Source organism: Onychostoma macrolepis, chromosome 04, assembly GCF_012432095.1.
Source record: "Onychostoma macrolepis isolate SWU-2019 chromosome 04, ASM1243209v1, whole genome shotgun sequence".
Taxonomy (NCBI): domain Eukaryota; kingdom Metazoa; phylum Chordata; class Actinopteri; order Cypriniformes; family Cyprinidae; genus Onychostoma; species Onychostoma macrolepis.
The window spans coordinates 33,419,750-33,436,828 of record NC_081158.1 but is presented as its reverse complement, the minus strand read 5'-3'; the positions used below and the strand labels follow the sequence as shown (position 1 = coordinate 33,436,828).

At 35.0% G+C, this 17,079-nt stretch overlaps 2 protein-coding genes across 2 annotated transcripts in view; one reads left to right on the top strand and one right to left on the bottom strand.

The window, feature by feature from the left end:
* zdhhc17 (zinc finger DHHC-type palmitoyltransferase 17) overlaps window positions 1-8,292 on the top strand; it is a 26,277-nt gene extending 17,985 nt beyond the window's left edge. Inside the window, exons 11-17 of the mRNA XM_058772084.1 lie at window positions 1,708-1,830; window positions 2,647-2,709; window positions 2,858-2,951; window positions 3,188-3,271; window positions 3,938-4,095; window positions 4,292-4,386; window positions 5,495-8,292. Coding sequence (XP_058628067.1) covers window positions 1,708-1,830; window positions 2,647-2,709; window positions 2,858-2,951; window positions 3,188-3,271; window positions 3,938-4,095; window positions 4,292-4,386; window positions 5,495-5,633 — 756 coding nt within the window. The 3' untranslated portion in view covers window positions 5,634-8,292. The remainder of the gene's footprint in view (window positions 1-1,707; window positions 1,831-2,646; window positions 2,710-2,857; window positions 2,952-3,187; window positions 3,272-3,937; window positions 4,096-4,291; window positions 4,387-5,494) is intronic.
* On the bottom strand, window positions 5,913-17,079 carry csrp2 (cysteine and glycine-rich protein 2). Its single transcript, XM_058772087.1, has 6 exons — window positions 16,934-17,079; window positions 15,085-15,205; window positions 13,619-13,787; window positions 12,405-12,534; window positions 10,759-10,852; window positions 5,913-9,259 (listed from the first exon to the last, which is right to left on the bottom strand). The coding sequence occupies exons 2-6, from the start codon at window positions 15,194-15,196 to the stop codon at window positions 9,183-9,185; spliced, it is 582 nt and encodes a 193-aa protein (XP_058628070.1). The 5' UTR covers window positions 15,197-15,205; window positions 16,934-17,079; the 3' UTR covers window positions 5,913-9,182.

Below are 17,079 nucleotides of genomic sequence, written 5' to 3'. Positions count from 1 at the left end.
TAAATGCAATAAGGAACCGATTTGGAGAAATGTAGCATTCCATCACTTGCTCACCAACGGATCCTCTGCAGTGAATGGGTGCCGTCAGAATGAGAGTCCGAACAGCTGATAAAAACATCACAATAATCCACAAAATGTTAACTGATGGACTGGAGTGGTGTGGATTACTCATGGATTATTGTGATTTTTAAAATTTTATCAGCTGTTTGGACTCTCATTCTGACGGCACCCATTCACTGCAGAGGATCCGTTGGTAAGCAAGTGATGGAATGCTACATTTCTCCAAATCTCTTCCTATGAACAAACACTATCATCTACATCTTGGATAGCCTGAGGGTCAGTAAACTGTCAGTAGATTTACATTTTCAGGTGAATTATTCCTGTAAGGAGCAGTTATTTGGTTATTTTAATAATTAGCAATTATTGTTATTTAGCAGTCTTTTGTTATGAATAATCTGATCCATCAATTTGTGTCCATCAATTTTATCAAGAAGAAATAATCAGATAAGTTGGACCACTTTTCATGTGTGATGTATTTATTTTTCTGTATTATCCAACATTTGGCATTCCTCTATAGATATTTAATATATAAAAACAGTTTTTTGTTGAATTTCCAGCGAAAATAACTATATTGTGCTATAAATGATGACTGTGATATAAGATTCTGTTCATGACGCCCACCGTTAGATGTGAGAGAAAGCAAGTACAAACACAAGAAAGCCGAGTTCTTGTCTGGTAATGACAATGTTGCATTTCTGTGGTTAAGGTGCTGTTAAACATTAGTGGTAAAATAGGATTTCTTCCCAAAGCTGAAGCATTTTCTCATCCCCTGAGCAAACCACTCAAGACGTGACTCATGTCTGGATCTGCATCTCGAATGAAGCTGCTGAAATGTGGTTCGTGTGACTGTAATTGCAGGTTGTGGAGTGATGTTTAGTGTGCACAGAACCGCCGTGTGTCCAGGTGCTTCAGGAATAGAAACAACGTGCTCAAACCCTGCAGCTGAAATCACTCAAATCAGATCGAGAGCTCTGGGTGGATCTGTTTCCCTCTCGCCTTTATCATCCAACAATAGAGCATCTCCTCTGAGGATTGAGCTCTTTTTTTTTTTTCTTTTTTTTTTCTCCTGCTGTAATTGTTGCCTATATGCAGCTCAGCGAAACCATCGACCCACTTACAGGAGAAACAGATTTTCTGCATTTATCAGTGTCTTTTTGGAAATAGTGTGTGTCTGGTTGATGGAGACGCTCGTGTTACATCCGGATCTCAAAGCCACAAGTCAAACAGGAAATGTTACATTTTTAAAGGAATAATTCATTCAAATGTGACAGCTCAGAATTCCACGGAACTTTCGGTCTCAATTCAAAAAGTCATTTGTCAAACTGTATGTTCTGTTTAAACGGGATGAGAGAGAGTACATTTCACTAATTTACGAAACTTGTGAAGTTTCTTAGATTTTTAATAGGACTATGAGTTTGCATGTCTTAAGAGGATCACAGTTTGATTGACTGCTAGCTCAGTTATTATTTTTTGTCGTAAGATTTGTGATTAAATCATTTTTAAATAGGTTCTTTTCACTAAATCAGTGGGTCTCAAATGATACATTCAAAACAGTCTGCTTCAAATAATTGGTTCCAAAAAAAAATTAACCCTGTTGATTTTTTTGCTGTGCCATATTAAACATAACTTCCTTAACTCTCCACACATCTACCTTTCGTCACCATCCACCTGCCCTTCCTGCTCAACAGTCTGGCTCTCTTCTACAACTTTGGCAAGTCCTGGAAGTCCGACCCTGGTATCATCAAAGCATCCGAGGAGCAGAAGAAAAAGGTCAAATCTCAAACTGCAGATAAAATTTACTCCTCCTCAGGCCATCCGAGATGTAGATGAGTTTGTTTCTTCATCAGATTTGGAGAAATGTAGCATTCCATCACTTGCTCACCAATGGATGTTCTGCAGTGAATGGGTGCCGTCAGAATGAGAGTCCAAACAGCTGATAAAAACATCACAATAATCCACACCACTCCAGTTTATCAATTAATGTCTTTTGAAGCCAAAAGCTGCATGTTTATAATAAACAAATCCATCATGATGATGTTGCCTCTGGACAAAATACAAGTCCATAATCCATAATATTGCTCTCTCCAGTGAAAATGTTGTCTCATCTGAATCAGGAGAAAAATATGCACTGATCAAGCACTGTTTACAAGCCAAAACAGTCCAAAATATATATGTGGGTGGATTTTGATGTGAGAGGACAAGAGAATCAACTTTTTCACTAGAGGAAGCGTTATTATGGATTATGGATGTATATTTTGGCCAGAAGTGACAATTTTTTGTTAAAATGCCTTGATGGATTTGTTTCTTACAAGTAAGCAGCTTTATGTTAACTGATGGACTGGAGTGGTGTGGATTATTGTGATGTTTTTATCAGATGTTTGGACTCTCATTCTGACGGCACCCATTCACTGCAGAGGAAAGTGATGCAATGCTACATTTCTCCAAATCATCAAGTGATATGATTCAGGGCTTTTGTCAGCAAGCAAGCATCCGGAACACTGATGGTTTATGCACAGGAAAGCACCACTCTCGTTTTTTTCAGAAAATGTAAAAATGCTCTGCTGTTTTCTCTTCTTCTCTCTTCAGACTATAGTTGAATTGGCAGAAACAGGCTCTCTGGATCTCAGCATATTCTGCAGCACCTGTTTGGTAATTATGACTCCCTTCCATTCTGCACACCGTTGCTTGAACACAGTCAGTGTTGGCAAGCTGATAACTCAACTCTCTGATTTGCATTGCAATTTCCATCGAGGTGCCCGTGCATAAAACACTCACTTTAACGGCCTGTTCTCCACAGATACGCAAGCCAATCAGATCGAAACACTGCGCTGTTTGCAATCGATGCATCGCCAAGTTTGATCACCACTGCCCGTGGGTCGGCAACTGCGTAGGTGAGTTTTTCAGTTATATACCTACATTAAGTCCCACCAACCATCCACCTCACATGCTTTTCCACCTGACATTAACATGAAAAATCAGAGATTGGCCAGGAAATTGTTCACTATTGTGAAGAAAGCCCATTTAGCCAAATTTGAGCCAAAGGGAGATAGTTGAGGGAATGTAAAGCGACAGATATGACTCATTCCTTTCATTTGTCTGTTTTTTTCTCCTCGTTGTTTGCGGACAGGAAGTGGAAACCACCGTTACTTTATGGGCTACTTGTTCTTCCTGTTGTGTATGATCTGTTGGATGATATACGGATGCATTTGCTGTAAGTACACTTGGGTTTACATAGTTTTATACGATCATTGAGATGATAAATGCATGTAGATCAGTTTCAGAAGAAAATAGTATTCATTTTTGTTACACTCTACAAACAGGTTTCATTCGATAACATGAACAATACAGCATTTAGATTCAACATTTACTAATTCATTATTAAAATCAAAGTTGTATCTGTTAACATTAATGCACTGTGAGCTAACATTAAATAGGGTTAATAAGTGCTGTAAAAATATAGTTCATTTTAGTTAATGCATTAAAGGGATAGTTCACCTAAATATGAAAGTCTTGTCATCATTTACTCACCCTTAAGATGTTCCAAACCTGTAAAAGAAGATATTTTGAAGAATGCGTGTAACCAGTTGACGGTAGCCATGGACTTCTATAGTATTGAAAAAATACTGTGGAAGTCAATGGGTACCGTCAACTGTTTGGTTACCAACATTCTTCAAAATATCTTCTTTTATGTTCAACAGAAGAAATGAGCTCATACAGGTTTGGAATGACTCGATGGTGAGTAAATGATGATAATTTTAATTTTGGGGTGAACTATCCCTTTAATTAATATTAACAAATGAGACCTTATTGTTACCTTTAGTAGCATATGTATGTATAATATTGTTGAACTGAACGTGATTGTGGTCCGTTTCTGCAGACTGGAGGATTCACTGTGCTACCAGCTACACTAAAGATGGCTTTTGGGTCTACATCACCCAGATCGCCACCTGCTCGCCGTGGATGTTCTGGATGTTTATCAACAGTGTGTTTCACTTCATGTGGGTCGCTGTACTCATCATGTGCCAGCTCTACCAGGTAGGACACGCTTAAGTCCAGATCTGATACAAAAGCAAGAAAGCCGCCTACCTAGGCTACATTTCCAGAGGCATTTGTTTAGGTCTTGAGAATCCGTTTCAGTCCGCATATTAACCTGAAGAAATTGAGTCGGCTCACTAAGGTTTGGAACAGTTTTTGTGGTTTGATTTTTGAATGTTTGATGTGTCCTCCATAGATCGCTGTTCTGGGCATCACTACAAACGAGCGCATGAACGCCAGAAGATATAAGCACTTTAAAGTTACAGCCACGTCCATCGAGAGCCCTTTCAAGTGAGTCCTCATTTCAGGTTGAGCTGGGAACAGCTTATCTATACGGCACTGAACATAGAGGAGGATGGTTTGTTTGTCAAGTGACCGTGACCATAAATATATTTTATAGAGGCATGCTTTGTATATCAATACAGTCTGTAGAATATAATCTATATATACTTACTGTTCGAAAATGTACTTACTAGTGCTTGTTTAGACACAACAATTTATAGAAAGAAACAATTGGATGAAGTGAATTACCTCTAATGAATGTTTTAATTCAAAACGTTCCCATTATGATAATGCTAATATCTATAGAAAAAGGGTGGTTGATGGTTGGTGTAGTACTGATGTATAATAGAATTTAGTGATGACAAATCACTTGGTTGTTTCAGTGCTTATAAGCTATTTACTTTTTTTTTTTTTTAAACAAAAAAAAAAACATGTTGTTAAAACAAATATTAGATGAAAAACTTAATCGAAGAACTAATATTACTAACTCAAATAAAACTTCAACTAAACTGAAATAAAACCAAATAAAACTATTTACAAATATTTGAATGATGAGTAATACAAATTACAAAATGAATAATGAACAAAAAAATTTAAATTTAAACTGAAAATATAAAAATAAATGCTATTCAAATCTATTGAAAAGCAAGTTCAGAATATTAATAAAAAATATAACACTGTTTCAGATAATTAGTTTACATTAATAATACATTTAAATACTAAGATTACTTAATATAATATAAAATTAACTGAAACTTGAGTAAAACTACTCAAATATTTGAACAATGACTAATTTGAAAAATTTCAAAATGAATAATGCACAAAAAATACATTTAAACAAAACATTATAAATAAATGCTTTTCAAAAAAAAAAAAGCTAATAGTAATAACACTTTCAGATAATAAATAAGTACTAAAATTACAAACTAAAATTGAAATAAACCAAACAAAAATTATTTAGAAATATTTGAATAAGTAATAAAATTACAAAATGAATAACAAAACGACAATAAAAATGACAAAACCACCTAAAAACAATTATTACAAATTAAACTGAAATTGCTAAACTATGACAGAATTGGAATCAGTTGTTTTTAAGTTGCTCCTCTGTTTTCAGTCATGGCTGTATGAGGAACCTCATAGATTTCTTCGAGCTGCGCTGCTGCGGTCTGCTGCGGCCCGTGGTGATAGACTGGACCTCCCAGCACACAATAGAGTACGATCAGACGTCCGGCTCAGGATACCAGCTGGTGTAGCGCGGTGAAGGAGCGACAGAGCGTGAGAGAAGACGGAGCGAGAGGGAGAAGAGGGGAGAGGTTTTCCTGAATTGCTGCTCAACCGGGACCATCTCCTTCACCGAGACTGCAGACCTCACCCAGTCAGGATTAACGCATGCTGTCATTGGTTACCGTCACCAACTCCACCCGCCCACTGCACCCGAGACGCAGGGACACGAGGAACAGGAAGAGGAGGAGTTTAATGACAACAGAGGCGGATCCTCGATTGGTCAGCAGAGATGTTTGTGTTTTGTTTCGCACATCGACTGCTTTTCGTTTTACCTTGGTTTTCTTCCTGTGACCCCTTTTTTGTTGCTTTTAAAGTGATATCGGATCTTCGTCATGCGCAAGTCCTGGTTCAACCTGGAACTCTGTGTAAGAACGAGAATTAGCATAGCAAAAGCATCAGGCGATATAGCGATTGTGGTTTTAAGGAATTGTTCTGGCCAAAATTAGACTTTTATTAGTATTTATTCATCCTCATGTCGCATCAAAACCATGTGACTGACTTCCTATGAGATATTTAGCAGAATGTTCAGGCTGCTCTTTTCCATACGAGTAGAAAGTGTTGTTTTTTTTCTACGGAGAAAGCAATACGCATATGTTTGGAACGACATGATGATTAGTAAATAACGGTAGGTGAACGATTCCTTTAAGCTGCCTTGATTCGTCTGATCGTGAATCAGATCAAAACAGGCATCCTATTGGCATGCATTCATACGACTAGAGAGATGCCCCGTTTAAATAATGTGACTTAACATATTTATTTTAACCTATTTATGTAGTGTTTTTCGAAGAGTAATTATGGTATCATGAGGTCATTTTACATGTCTTCATTTCAGTTTTTACATTTGCAGCATGTTTAATAGTTTAGGTGGGGTGAGTCCTACGAAACGTGTCAAGAAAATGAAGCTGGGTCATAATTTCACCCAAAAATCAAAAGAAAAAAATATTAGATTATATTTTGTTTAGAGAAAATGAAGCCTGTTTTTGCATTTTATTATTGTTTTCATGAAAATTAAATACATTTCCTCCATAATTCTCATTACCATCATGCACAAAAACCTCTCATTGCTGTATTTAAATATCAAAGTATTTATATGATACTGCCTTTAAATTATGCTATTTTTTAAATCATTGTATTATAGCCATTGTTTAATGCAAAACAAAACAAAAATACTGTATTGCAATGAGAATTACAACAAAAACGCCTGAACGCATTATGGTAATGAGCACTGGGAAAGAGAAATGTGCTGAATTTACATCAATATAACGTTACAACAATGCAGAACAGTCTTCACATATACATATATATGCCCACCTATATGTGCACACTTATTTTTTGTTCACACATGAAGTGTGACCTGGACACGTTCTTGATGCGTTTATGAGATTAATCCAGGTTTCCTTTGAATTTACAAGGCATAACACACTCGTATGTGAACGTCTATATTTATTATGTATGAGTAGTTTTAGGAAGTGTATACATTTAAAGTTGAAATGCTGTTGAATAGCCATTAAGTGGATCTGATAGCTGTATGAACTTAAAGGAAGATGCCGTTTAACGCACCAGAGGGGCTCCTTCCGCCTTTTTTTTTTTTTTTTTGTGGCAGCGACATTATTCATCTGCCTACAATGCACTGATCTTTTTTCGTTTTGTTCGTCGTTACTGAAGCGTCGCCGAGGGATCTTCATGTTTACGTAAAAAGAGGAAGCTCCTCCCCTTTTGCTCTCCTCCATTTCCTCTTCCTGTTGGTGTGGCGTTGTCATGGCAGCAGCTGACAGGATGAACTGATGTAAAGAATGTGCATCTGTACATAAACGAACTAGATTCATTATTCTGTGAGTGACTTTCGTTGGTTTTTTTATTTTCGTCTGTGTTAGTTGAAGCTGCTCCTAATTTTTTTTTATCTTACCAAAAAGCGAAAAAACAAAAAAATCGACTATTATCAAAGTGTATGACTGTAGCTTTTAGTGGCGTCTGGCACTGCTGTGTATAGACCTTTGACCTTGCAAGTCTCCACTGCATGTGTAAAGCCTGGACATAGTGATCACCCTGTCATCCGAAAGACGCCCCGTCTGTAAATAGTGAATGTTCAGTATTTGCAACCGGGTTTTTTGTTTTTTATTTTATTTTATTTTATTTTTTATTCTTTTCTGTTTGTTTTTACATTTTAAACCCGATGTGTGTATTGTTCTTGCGTGTCCCTCATGCTCTGCGGTCGATCGGAGCTCTGCAGATGTATTATATCTGAATGTCCCATTCTCGTTGATTAATATTCAGCCTAAAGGGTTTCTTTTGTATGTTTCATTGCTGGGTTTGTTGTACCACTGGATGTACAAACTGTAAATGCCAGAGAAGGAGACGTGGTCGATGGGCCCTGTGCTGTAATATTGGGATTAGGCACAGTGACGGTCATTCATTCATACATGTGACACTGTTTTTAGAGAATATATTCACTCTGTTGTTCCTCTGCCTTTACGGTTTGGCCGGCTGTTTTCCCACCATGTGAAAAGCACATGCTCATCTCCAGTGCCTCAGCTGAGATCAGGACGTCACCCTACTCTGCTTCAGATGTAACTTATTGGGCATGGTTCAATTTTAATGGCTTTATTAATAAAACATTCGAAGGTGAAAGGCCTGTGCGTTAGTTTTCAATATCACCACACTGCAGAAGCAAAATTGCACTGAAACGAGGGTTTATTTTACATTCAACATGTTTGTTTCCTAAATGTAGATGCTCGTACAATGACTAACGCCAGTAGAGGGTTCAAAAAAGAATATTTTGCATAAAGAAAATTAACCTTATTTTTTTAGAACCATTATTTGAATGATAGTGACATTTATATCAAATACTTAATTGTATTATTTTTTAATCTAAATTTATTTGAAAATGTTTTACATTATGGTAATTATAATTGGGAAATTGGGCTCAATTGTAATGAAAATATAACATATAATGGTTCTCTATAAACAATTAACACTCTGTGAAGGGTTAAAGAAAATTAACCCAATTTTTTATGGGACCATTTTTTTGGAAAATTTGACATTTTCCTAAATTCTCATTACTGTAATGCTGTAGCTTTGTTGTTTTACAAAAAAAAAAGTATTTATATAAAATAATTGTATATAAAATTAAATAATTTATATTAAATATCACATTATTTAATATATAAATAATTTTAAAAAATCAATGATTTACATGTATAGTAGTGAGAATTTGGGAGGAAATCTGCCTAATTGCAATGAAAATATAACTGGTCCTCTGATCAATTAACACCCTGTTGGTGTAAATGCATAAAGAAAATTAACCTTATTTCTTAGAGACATTGTTTATGTATATATAATTACTTTTTCTTTTGAAAATTGGATGTGACATTTTTCCAGCACTTGAGGAATGAGAACTGGAGACTAAATGTGTTTAATTGTCATGAAAATATAACACTCAATGGTCCTTTTCTTTATGCAATCCTCTTCTTTTGAATTAGTGTATTATAATAGTAAAGAAATGTACAAAGTCCTGACTATCATTGAGCGTGAACCAGAGCTCCTGCTCCCTGACCGTATCCAAATCCTTTGGGTCCGAAGTTCTTTGCATAACATGCTGAAAAACAGAAACAAAGACGAAATTAAGCACAAATGTAGATAATTAGTGAGCGACATGTCATAGACGAAGTTCATCTTCAAAACTGATGAGCTTTCACTGTCATTGCTCAAAGAGTTCAGAAAGTTCAGATGTTGTGTCATCACCGCAGATTAAACGTTAACCCTTGATCGTAATCACTCAAGAGTGTCTGGTTAATCTAGTTATTCAGCTTGTGGTTTTGATGTTGCTCCCTGTTATCAGAGAAACGTCCTGTATGTATATGACAGACAGACAAATAAACAAACACTGTGGCCTCAAAACCACAAGCTTGTGAGGCTGATCATGATGCTTTATGGAATATTCCAGTTTATTCTTTATTTTATAGGGACATTTTGCCCCCAAAAAATGAAAGTTTTTTTTAAATTTATCACCCTCAGGTCATCCAAGAAGCAAGTGACTTTTTTTTCTTAAACGGTAAAGAACAGTAAAGAAGATTTTAGCTGAAACTGTGGTCATCTTTGGTGATTTATATAATGCAAGTCAATGGCTACCGGCACTTTGAGTGTCAAAAAAGCACACAAAATTAATCCCTGTGGCTTTTGATGATATATTGAGGTCTTCTGAAGCGTATTGATTGCTCTTTGCAAGAAACTGAACATTATTTACAACATTATTACCTGTATTCCAGAGAATCAGGCAACAAGGAAATCCGATTCTTTTCTGCGAACTGGTTCTTTCGAACAGTTAGTTTCAATGAACTGGCTCAATTCCGTGGTTTATGTAATTATGCAATTGAAACGCGGATGTTTTACATGTCTAAAGCGAATAAACGTAATACATCGGTCTTGGGTCCGAGTCAAACTGTTTCCTCAGTTCAGTGACTGTTGGAGGAACTGGAGCACTGAATCAGTTCATTCATCCCAGGATCAGATATATATGGGTATTTTGGCTCATTTCGGGTCGGAGTGACTGTCAGATGTCTGAAAGTGAGTTTAGACTGAGTAATTTGTAGATCTGTGCTGCACGAGCCACAAACTGTTTCAGACGATTCAGTCAGATTTGGTGAACTGGTTCAACTAGTTCACCAAAAAGAACCTGGATCAAAAGAATCATTCATTCATGAAGCGCACATCACCCCGAACCGTCTGCCTGAGGCTCTGGATTACAGGTAATAATGTAAATAATGTTCAGTTTCTTGCACAGACTGATCGTTTCACTTCATAAGACCTCAATATATCATCAGGAGCCACGGGGATTCATCTTGTGTTGCCTGTATTTGCTTTTTTGACTCTAAAAGTGCCGGTAGCCACTGACTTGCAATGTATAAATCAACAATCGGTTTCACCTAAAAATCTTCTTTACTGTTCTACTGAAAAAAGTCATCTTGTATGGCCTGAGGGGGCAGTAAATTAACAGCAAATTAAAATTTTTGGGTGAACTATCACTTCAATGTTGTATATTACCACTGACCATTTAGATCAGGATTGTCAAACCCAATTAAACTACAGAAATCTGACCTTTGCAGTAGATTTCTCCGTCTTTCTCCGTCTGAGTGGTCGACTCCAAACTCTTTCCACATTTGGCACAGCGAAAGCAGTTCTTATGCCACGGCTGCAAGACAGACACGAGAAGAAAACCAGGCTGTCATGAAACTCAGATAAAGTATAACCAGCTGATATCAAGCGCTCATGACTTCCTGGTGATTAAACCGAGAAAGACAGAAACGCTTCACACTCGGATCTGCTGAAGAGGTTTTTTGGCAGTAGATCTGTACAAACATCTGCAAACTCTCATGAGGACATGAAGAAAGTGTCAGTTGAGTCGCTGTAACCTTGAGGTGAACTTCTGAACTCGGTGATGTTTGTATAAATGCGTGTTAAACAGGTGATGTCACTGTGTGTGTGTGTGATCTCAGAATGAGAAATCATGATCCCAATCTGATCAGTTATGCATAACACATATGTAATAATATTATTTTTATTTTTATTAGTTATTTAAAAATTTAAAAATATTTATAAAATGTTTATATAGTTTTTATTTATTTTAATTTTTTAGTTGTAGTTATTGTAATACTTTAAATTAATCTAAACAAAAATGAGAAAAATTTCTGTGGCAATAGCTGAAATTAAATCAAACAAAATACGTTTTTTTAATGATTCCCATCTGATCAGTTATGCATAACACATATGTAATATTATATTTATTAGTTGAATATATGTCAGGGTTATTATCAATAACTAAAACCATTTTTTTTTAAAAATCCATTAACAAACAAAATACACAAATTAAATTAAATTATAAAAGTATTAAATTACATAAATTGAGATTTAAAATTTATAAAATTAAAAAAGAAAAGAATTTAGTTGAATATCAATATTATTATTACTATTATTATTATTAACTAGAAACATTTGACAAAATCCATTACTTGAAACAAAATACACATAAATTGAAATTTAAAAATGTTTATAAAACTTAAAAATATAAACACATGAAATATCCATCGATGTTAACTAATTCATAATTGCTTTATAATTTATTATATTTATTTAAATTTACCCCAAATAAAAGTGTTATGTATTTTACTATATATAGAGAGAGATAGAAGGGAGGGAGAGAGTTTATTTATTTTTATTTTATTTAGTTATTTTAATACTTAATCAAATTATTTTAATAGATAATCAAAACAAAAATGAGAAATATTTCCTTGGCTACAAGCCAAATGTTTTTTTTATTTTTCTATTTTCATTAATTAATTTTTAAAAATGGTTTTAGTTAACAATAAGAACTCTGATATATTATAGTTAAATGTTAATAGAATATATGATATATAATATATTATTAACAAAAACTGGGAGTGATGATATAGATAAATTAATTAACTACAGTTCATGATGTTATTCCAGAGGGCCTTAAGCATTTTAATTAGATCAATTATATTAAATCCCTGATCAAGATCAACAAATATCAAGAAACATGTTTCTTAATTCTCTAAATATTTGAAATCGTTTGTTCGAGTGTCTGTGTGATTGGAAACTGTTTGTTATTATTGCTGTAACAATGTACTACATTAACATGCACTGATGATACTTGTATGTGCATGAAGAACGTAAACACTGATGTTGATCTAAATGTGTATAATGTCCAGGTCTGATCGTCTCACCTTCCCTGCGCTCATCACTTTCTCAGCGGCGTACACAGACTCTCCACAGCGCGCACACTTCTCCGAGCCGCCGAACTTCTGCGCGAACTTGGACGGGTTTGGGTTGGTGGTGGGTCGGTGAGTTTGGGTTCTGGTAGGGGACAGAGAGGTCAGATGCTGTTTTCTGGAGCGCAGCCTAACGAGGGGCCCTGAATGAGCCGCTTTGTGTCGTGTGAGTATGAAGAGGGCGCCTGGGTCTGTACAGGAGCTCTCCTTACATAATAGATTCTTTCATAACAATAATCACCTGACGGCGAGCCTGAACACACCAGAGGACGGATTTGCTTCCACAACAAGATGACTTTACAAAATCCTCTAGAAATCTTACAATAATACACTACTGGTCAAAAGAAATAATTATTTTTGAAAGAAGTGTCTTCTGCTCACCAAAGCTGCATTTATTTGATAAAAATACAGTATGAAAAATTCTTAGAATTTAAAAGAAGTTTTTATTGTAATATGTTAAAATATAATTTATTCCTGTGATGCAAAGCTGAATTTTTAGCTTCATTACTACAGTCTTCATGATCCTTCAGAAATCATTCTAATATTCTGATTTGCTGCTCAAGAAACATTTCTGATTATTATTAATGTTGAAAAGAGTTGTGTAAACTGTGATATCAAAAGTTTGGGGTAATGGGAAATAATGAAGAAAATAATACTTTTATTTAGCAAAATTTTTTAAATGCTGTTCTTTCTATTCATCAAAGAATCCTAAACAAAAATGTATTATTGTTTCCAGTAAAATATGAAGCTGTTTTCAACACTGATGATAATCAGAAATGTTTCTTAAGCAGAAAATCAGCATATTAGAATGATTTCTGAAGGATCGCGTGACACTGAAAATGCAGCTTTGATCACAGAAATAAATTACATTTGAAAATCTATTCAATTAGAAAACGGTTATTTCAAATTAAAATAATATTTCAAAAATGTATTTGGTAAAAAATACAGAAATGCAGCCTTGATGAGAATAAGAGAATTAATATAATATGTTTGGAATAAATATGTATATGTACCAAACCAAACCACTATGACACACATGCAATAAATTGTGTGCATACCATTCATTATTTAACACTGACTACATTATAATATAATTATAGTGTACAATATAGTATATTCTCCATATCAACTTCTTGTTAAAAAAAAACAATAAAAATGCAAACGCTCACTCTTCTGGTTTGATGCCCAGTCTCTCACCGCGGTCCATGTTGAGCGTTCCTGCTCCCTGACCGTAGCCGTATCCTTTCGGGCCGTACTTTTTACCGTAGCAGGACTTGCAGTAGATTTCCTGGTCATGGATGGCCAGCGTGGTGCTGTCTAACCCTTTCCTACAGACCACTGCAGGAGACAAAACACTGATTTTTTGCTGCTTTCCCATGCAAAACTCAATGCAACAAGTTTTAAATGGATTTTAGTATGTTGTTATGCAGCTTACAAAAGGAAATAACATATCTGTTGGAGTTAGACTTTTAAACCTTTAACTCAAAGTATGAGTAATAATAATAGTCATACCACCACTAATAATCTAGCATTTTAACCCCATGATTAGAGGCTAGAATGCAATATCATGTGATTTTGACTCTGTTTTGTCAGCTGACTTTGGCTTAGTACGGGAGAGACAAACATGATTCCACAGCGAGGAGGTTAACGCCCTTTATTATTCACTCAGCTGAACAAAACATCCCTGAACTCCATCATTCTCATTATATATCCCGTAAAAACGTCAGGTGACTGTCCGCATTTGACCAGCAAGCTCCTGCAAACAGCCAGAGTCGATTACAAACTTTAGTAATAGAGGAAATGGTTTGAGCGCTCGTTAACTCATCATCGTCTCGTTCTGAACAGAATGGCTTTTGTGGCCCATGGCAAATAAACACCACTCATGTGGGCCGCATTGTTTTGGTAGCAGAGCGCTAATGTGAAGCATGTGCATTAGTGAGATCTCACTAAAACACAGCGCTGGTGTTTGGATCGGTCACTGTGGGACAAACCAAGTCAGAAAAATATTGCTGAATATTGAGGAATTTAAATTTTTATATTTAAATTTGAATTTTGATTAAGAAAATGCTGTCACAAAATCTGTCCAGTTCATATGTAACTTAAAATTACAAAAAATAAATTAAATGCCTTAAATCGAAGCACATTTAAAGGATTTTAAGCATTGCACTTTAGCAACAGCATTTATATTAATTTTTGTATTTTTTTTATAACCCTTAAGTATACGTTTGCTGATCTTAAAATGTATTTAATTAATTACTATATTAATTTATTTATTTATTTATTGCATTTATTAAATAAAGAAGTATCATTTATATAATCCTTTATATTTATATATGATATTTTTTTAAGTACGTTTGCTTATTTATTTATTTATATTTTATTTATTTATTTTTGCAGTAATGTGAATCACCACTGAAAATGGCCATTACAAATAAAATAAAATAAAAATACAATTATAAAATAAAGTAAAATAGAAAAGAAAAGATTTGGAGGGAAAACATGCTTAAATCGTCACAAAAAATAAAGGCTCTGTTTATGCAATGCAAAACATTTTTTTTTCCCTTTGATTTTGGGTTGAAAATCTATTCATCATGAGATTTACCTGAACAGTAAAGTGTTTTTATATTTTACTTACTGCAGAGGAAGCAGCACTTGTGAAAACTCCTCCCGTCACACTGGACCTCTTCAGCGTGGTACACCGTCCCGCGGCAGGCGCCACATTTGTTTCCTCCACCCCAGTTTGGCATGATGAGAAACTGTGAAGAAGAGAGAAAATACAATTAACTCTGGAGTAGCATAGCTTTAAAAGGAAACAAATCCATCCTGCAAAGTTCAGAGGTCAACCTCAGGAAGATGTCCAGGTGCGCTGGACGTCTACAGGCATGCTGTGAAGCGTTTCACTATTTATGACCACATATACATTTCCATAAAATCCCACTTCATCCGTCTGGACTAACTACAGACGGTAAACACCCTGTAGACGTCTGGAGACCCCAACATCAAAACACACCGAGACCACCAGGAGCTACAGGACAATGGAGAGTCAAATAGAGCCAATGAGCCCTTTGTTAAAAGGACAATGTCTGGAAGTAAAAGGCAAAACAAGCATGAATAAAACAGCAGTCAGACGTTTCAAAGGGTCATTTCAATTTGCTCAGTTGTTCTAGTCAAATAAAATGATATCAGACCTCTCCAACAATATTCAAATAAAAGTGCTCATAAACTTCATCGCCTCAACTCTCCAGGAAAACATGAGCTGTTCTCTGTAAAATGAGATCATAACTCAGAATATAAATGAACGAAGCATGAAAAGAGTGATTATGGGCTGAACACATGTCCAGACGTGAAGGAGGACAATCACACATCTCAAAGCCTCAGGGTTTCTTCAAACCAACATCAGTATCCATGTGTGAATGCATGCACGTGTCTTATATTAATATCTCCACTGTTAAAGAGTAGGCTAGTAATGTTTGTGTACATCTGAGGACACGAGAAAAGTACAATAAATGCAAGATAATACCAATATTTTGAACACTAACATAATGGAGAATGAATATCAAGATCTATAGAGCAGTAACACATCAAATAATATGAACCTGATAGGTTCTGCAACATCACTGTGTGTGTGTAAGTGCATTAAATCCTTTTGAGAAAATTGATTGAATCAATCATGCAAACTGTGCATATTAATTATATTTAGTCATTTAAGAGATGCTTTTATCCAAAGTGACTTACAAATGACAACAGAAGCAATCAATTATAGTATTAAAACAACTAAAACGGATCCAAAACTAAAAGCTAAAACTGTCTAAATACTATATATACACATTTAAACAAAAAAAGTGACAAATACAACACAATTTCAAAACTTAACATTTAAATGAAAACAAAAAATAAAGCTAAAAACAATTCAAAATATTAAAAAACAAAAGGTATAAGAGTATAATAATGATTCTAACATAAGCCAAACACCAAAAAAAAAAAAAAAACTACATATGTGTATGTACATCACACACAAACATTTATATACACATATATACATAATTGATGAGGAACATTTTTTGCATGTTTATTTATGCACATTTTAACTCCCAGGTAAATATTATACATGTATTGAATCCGTAAATTTTAAATAGATAAGCACTAAACAGATACATGTTAAACGTAAATATTAAATAAGCAGAAAATATATAAATAAATATGAAATAGTGCTTCATTTCAGAGGTTTTGCCATATATTGTGTCAATTTTAAGTATTACAAAGAATGCATTTATTCATTTTAAGTATTTGTAGAACTGGCATCGTATCTGAAAACACTTTTACACACTCCAAACGTACTACTTATTAATATTTAGCGGAGTTTTCGAACTTTTAATCCAACTGTTGAGAATGAGATCAATAGCAGAATGAACTCGATTCAATATAAAACGTATTTTGGGCTCAATGATCAAAATCGGACACTTTGTTGTTTAAAACGCTCCTACCTGAGTTTTCCCGTGTTTTCCAGCAGATTCCCAGACTGCTCCAGACTGCTCCAGTGTGTGCGAACTTCAGCGAACAGGCTGGAATGTCATCACCAAATTATAGAGGAGGAAAAGGAGGAGTGTTTTTAAACACACACACACACACA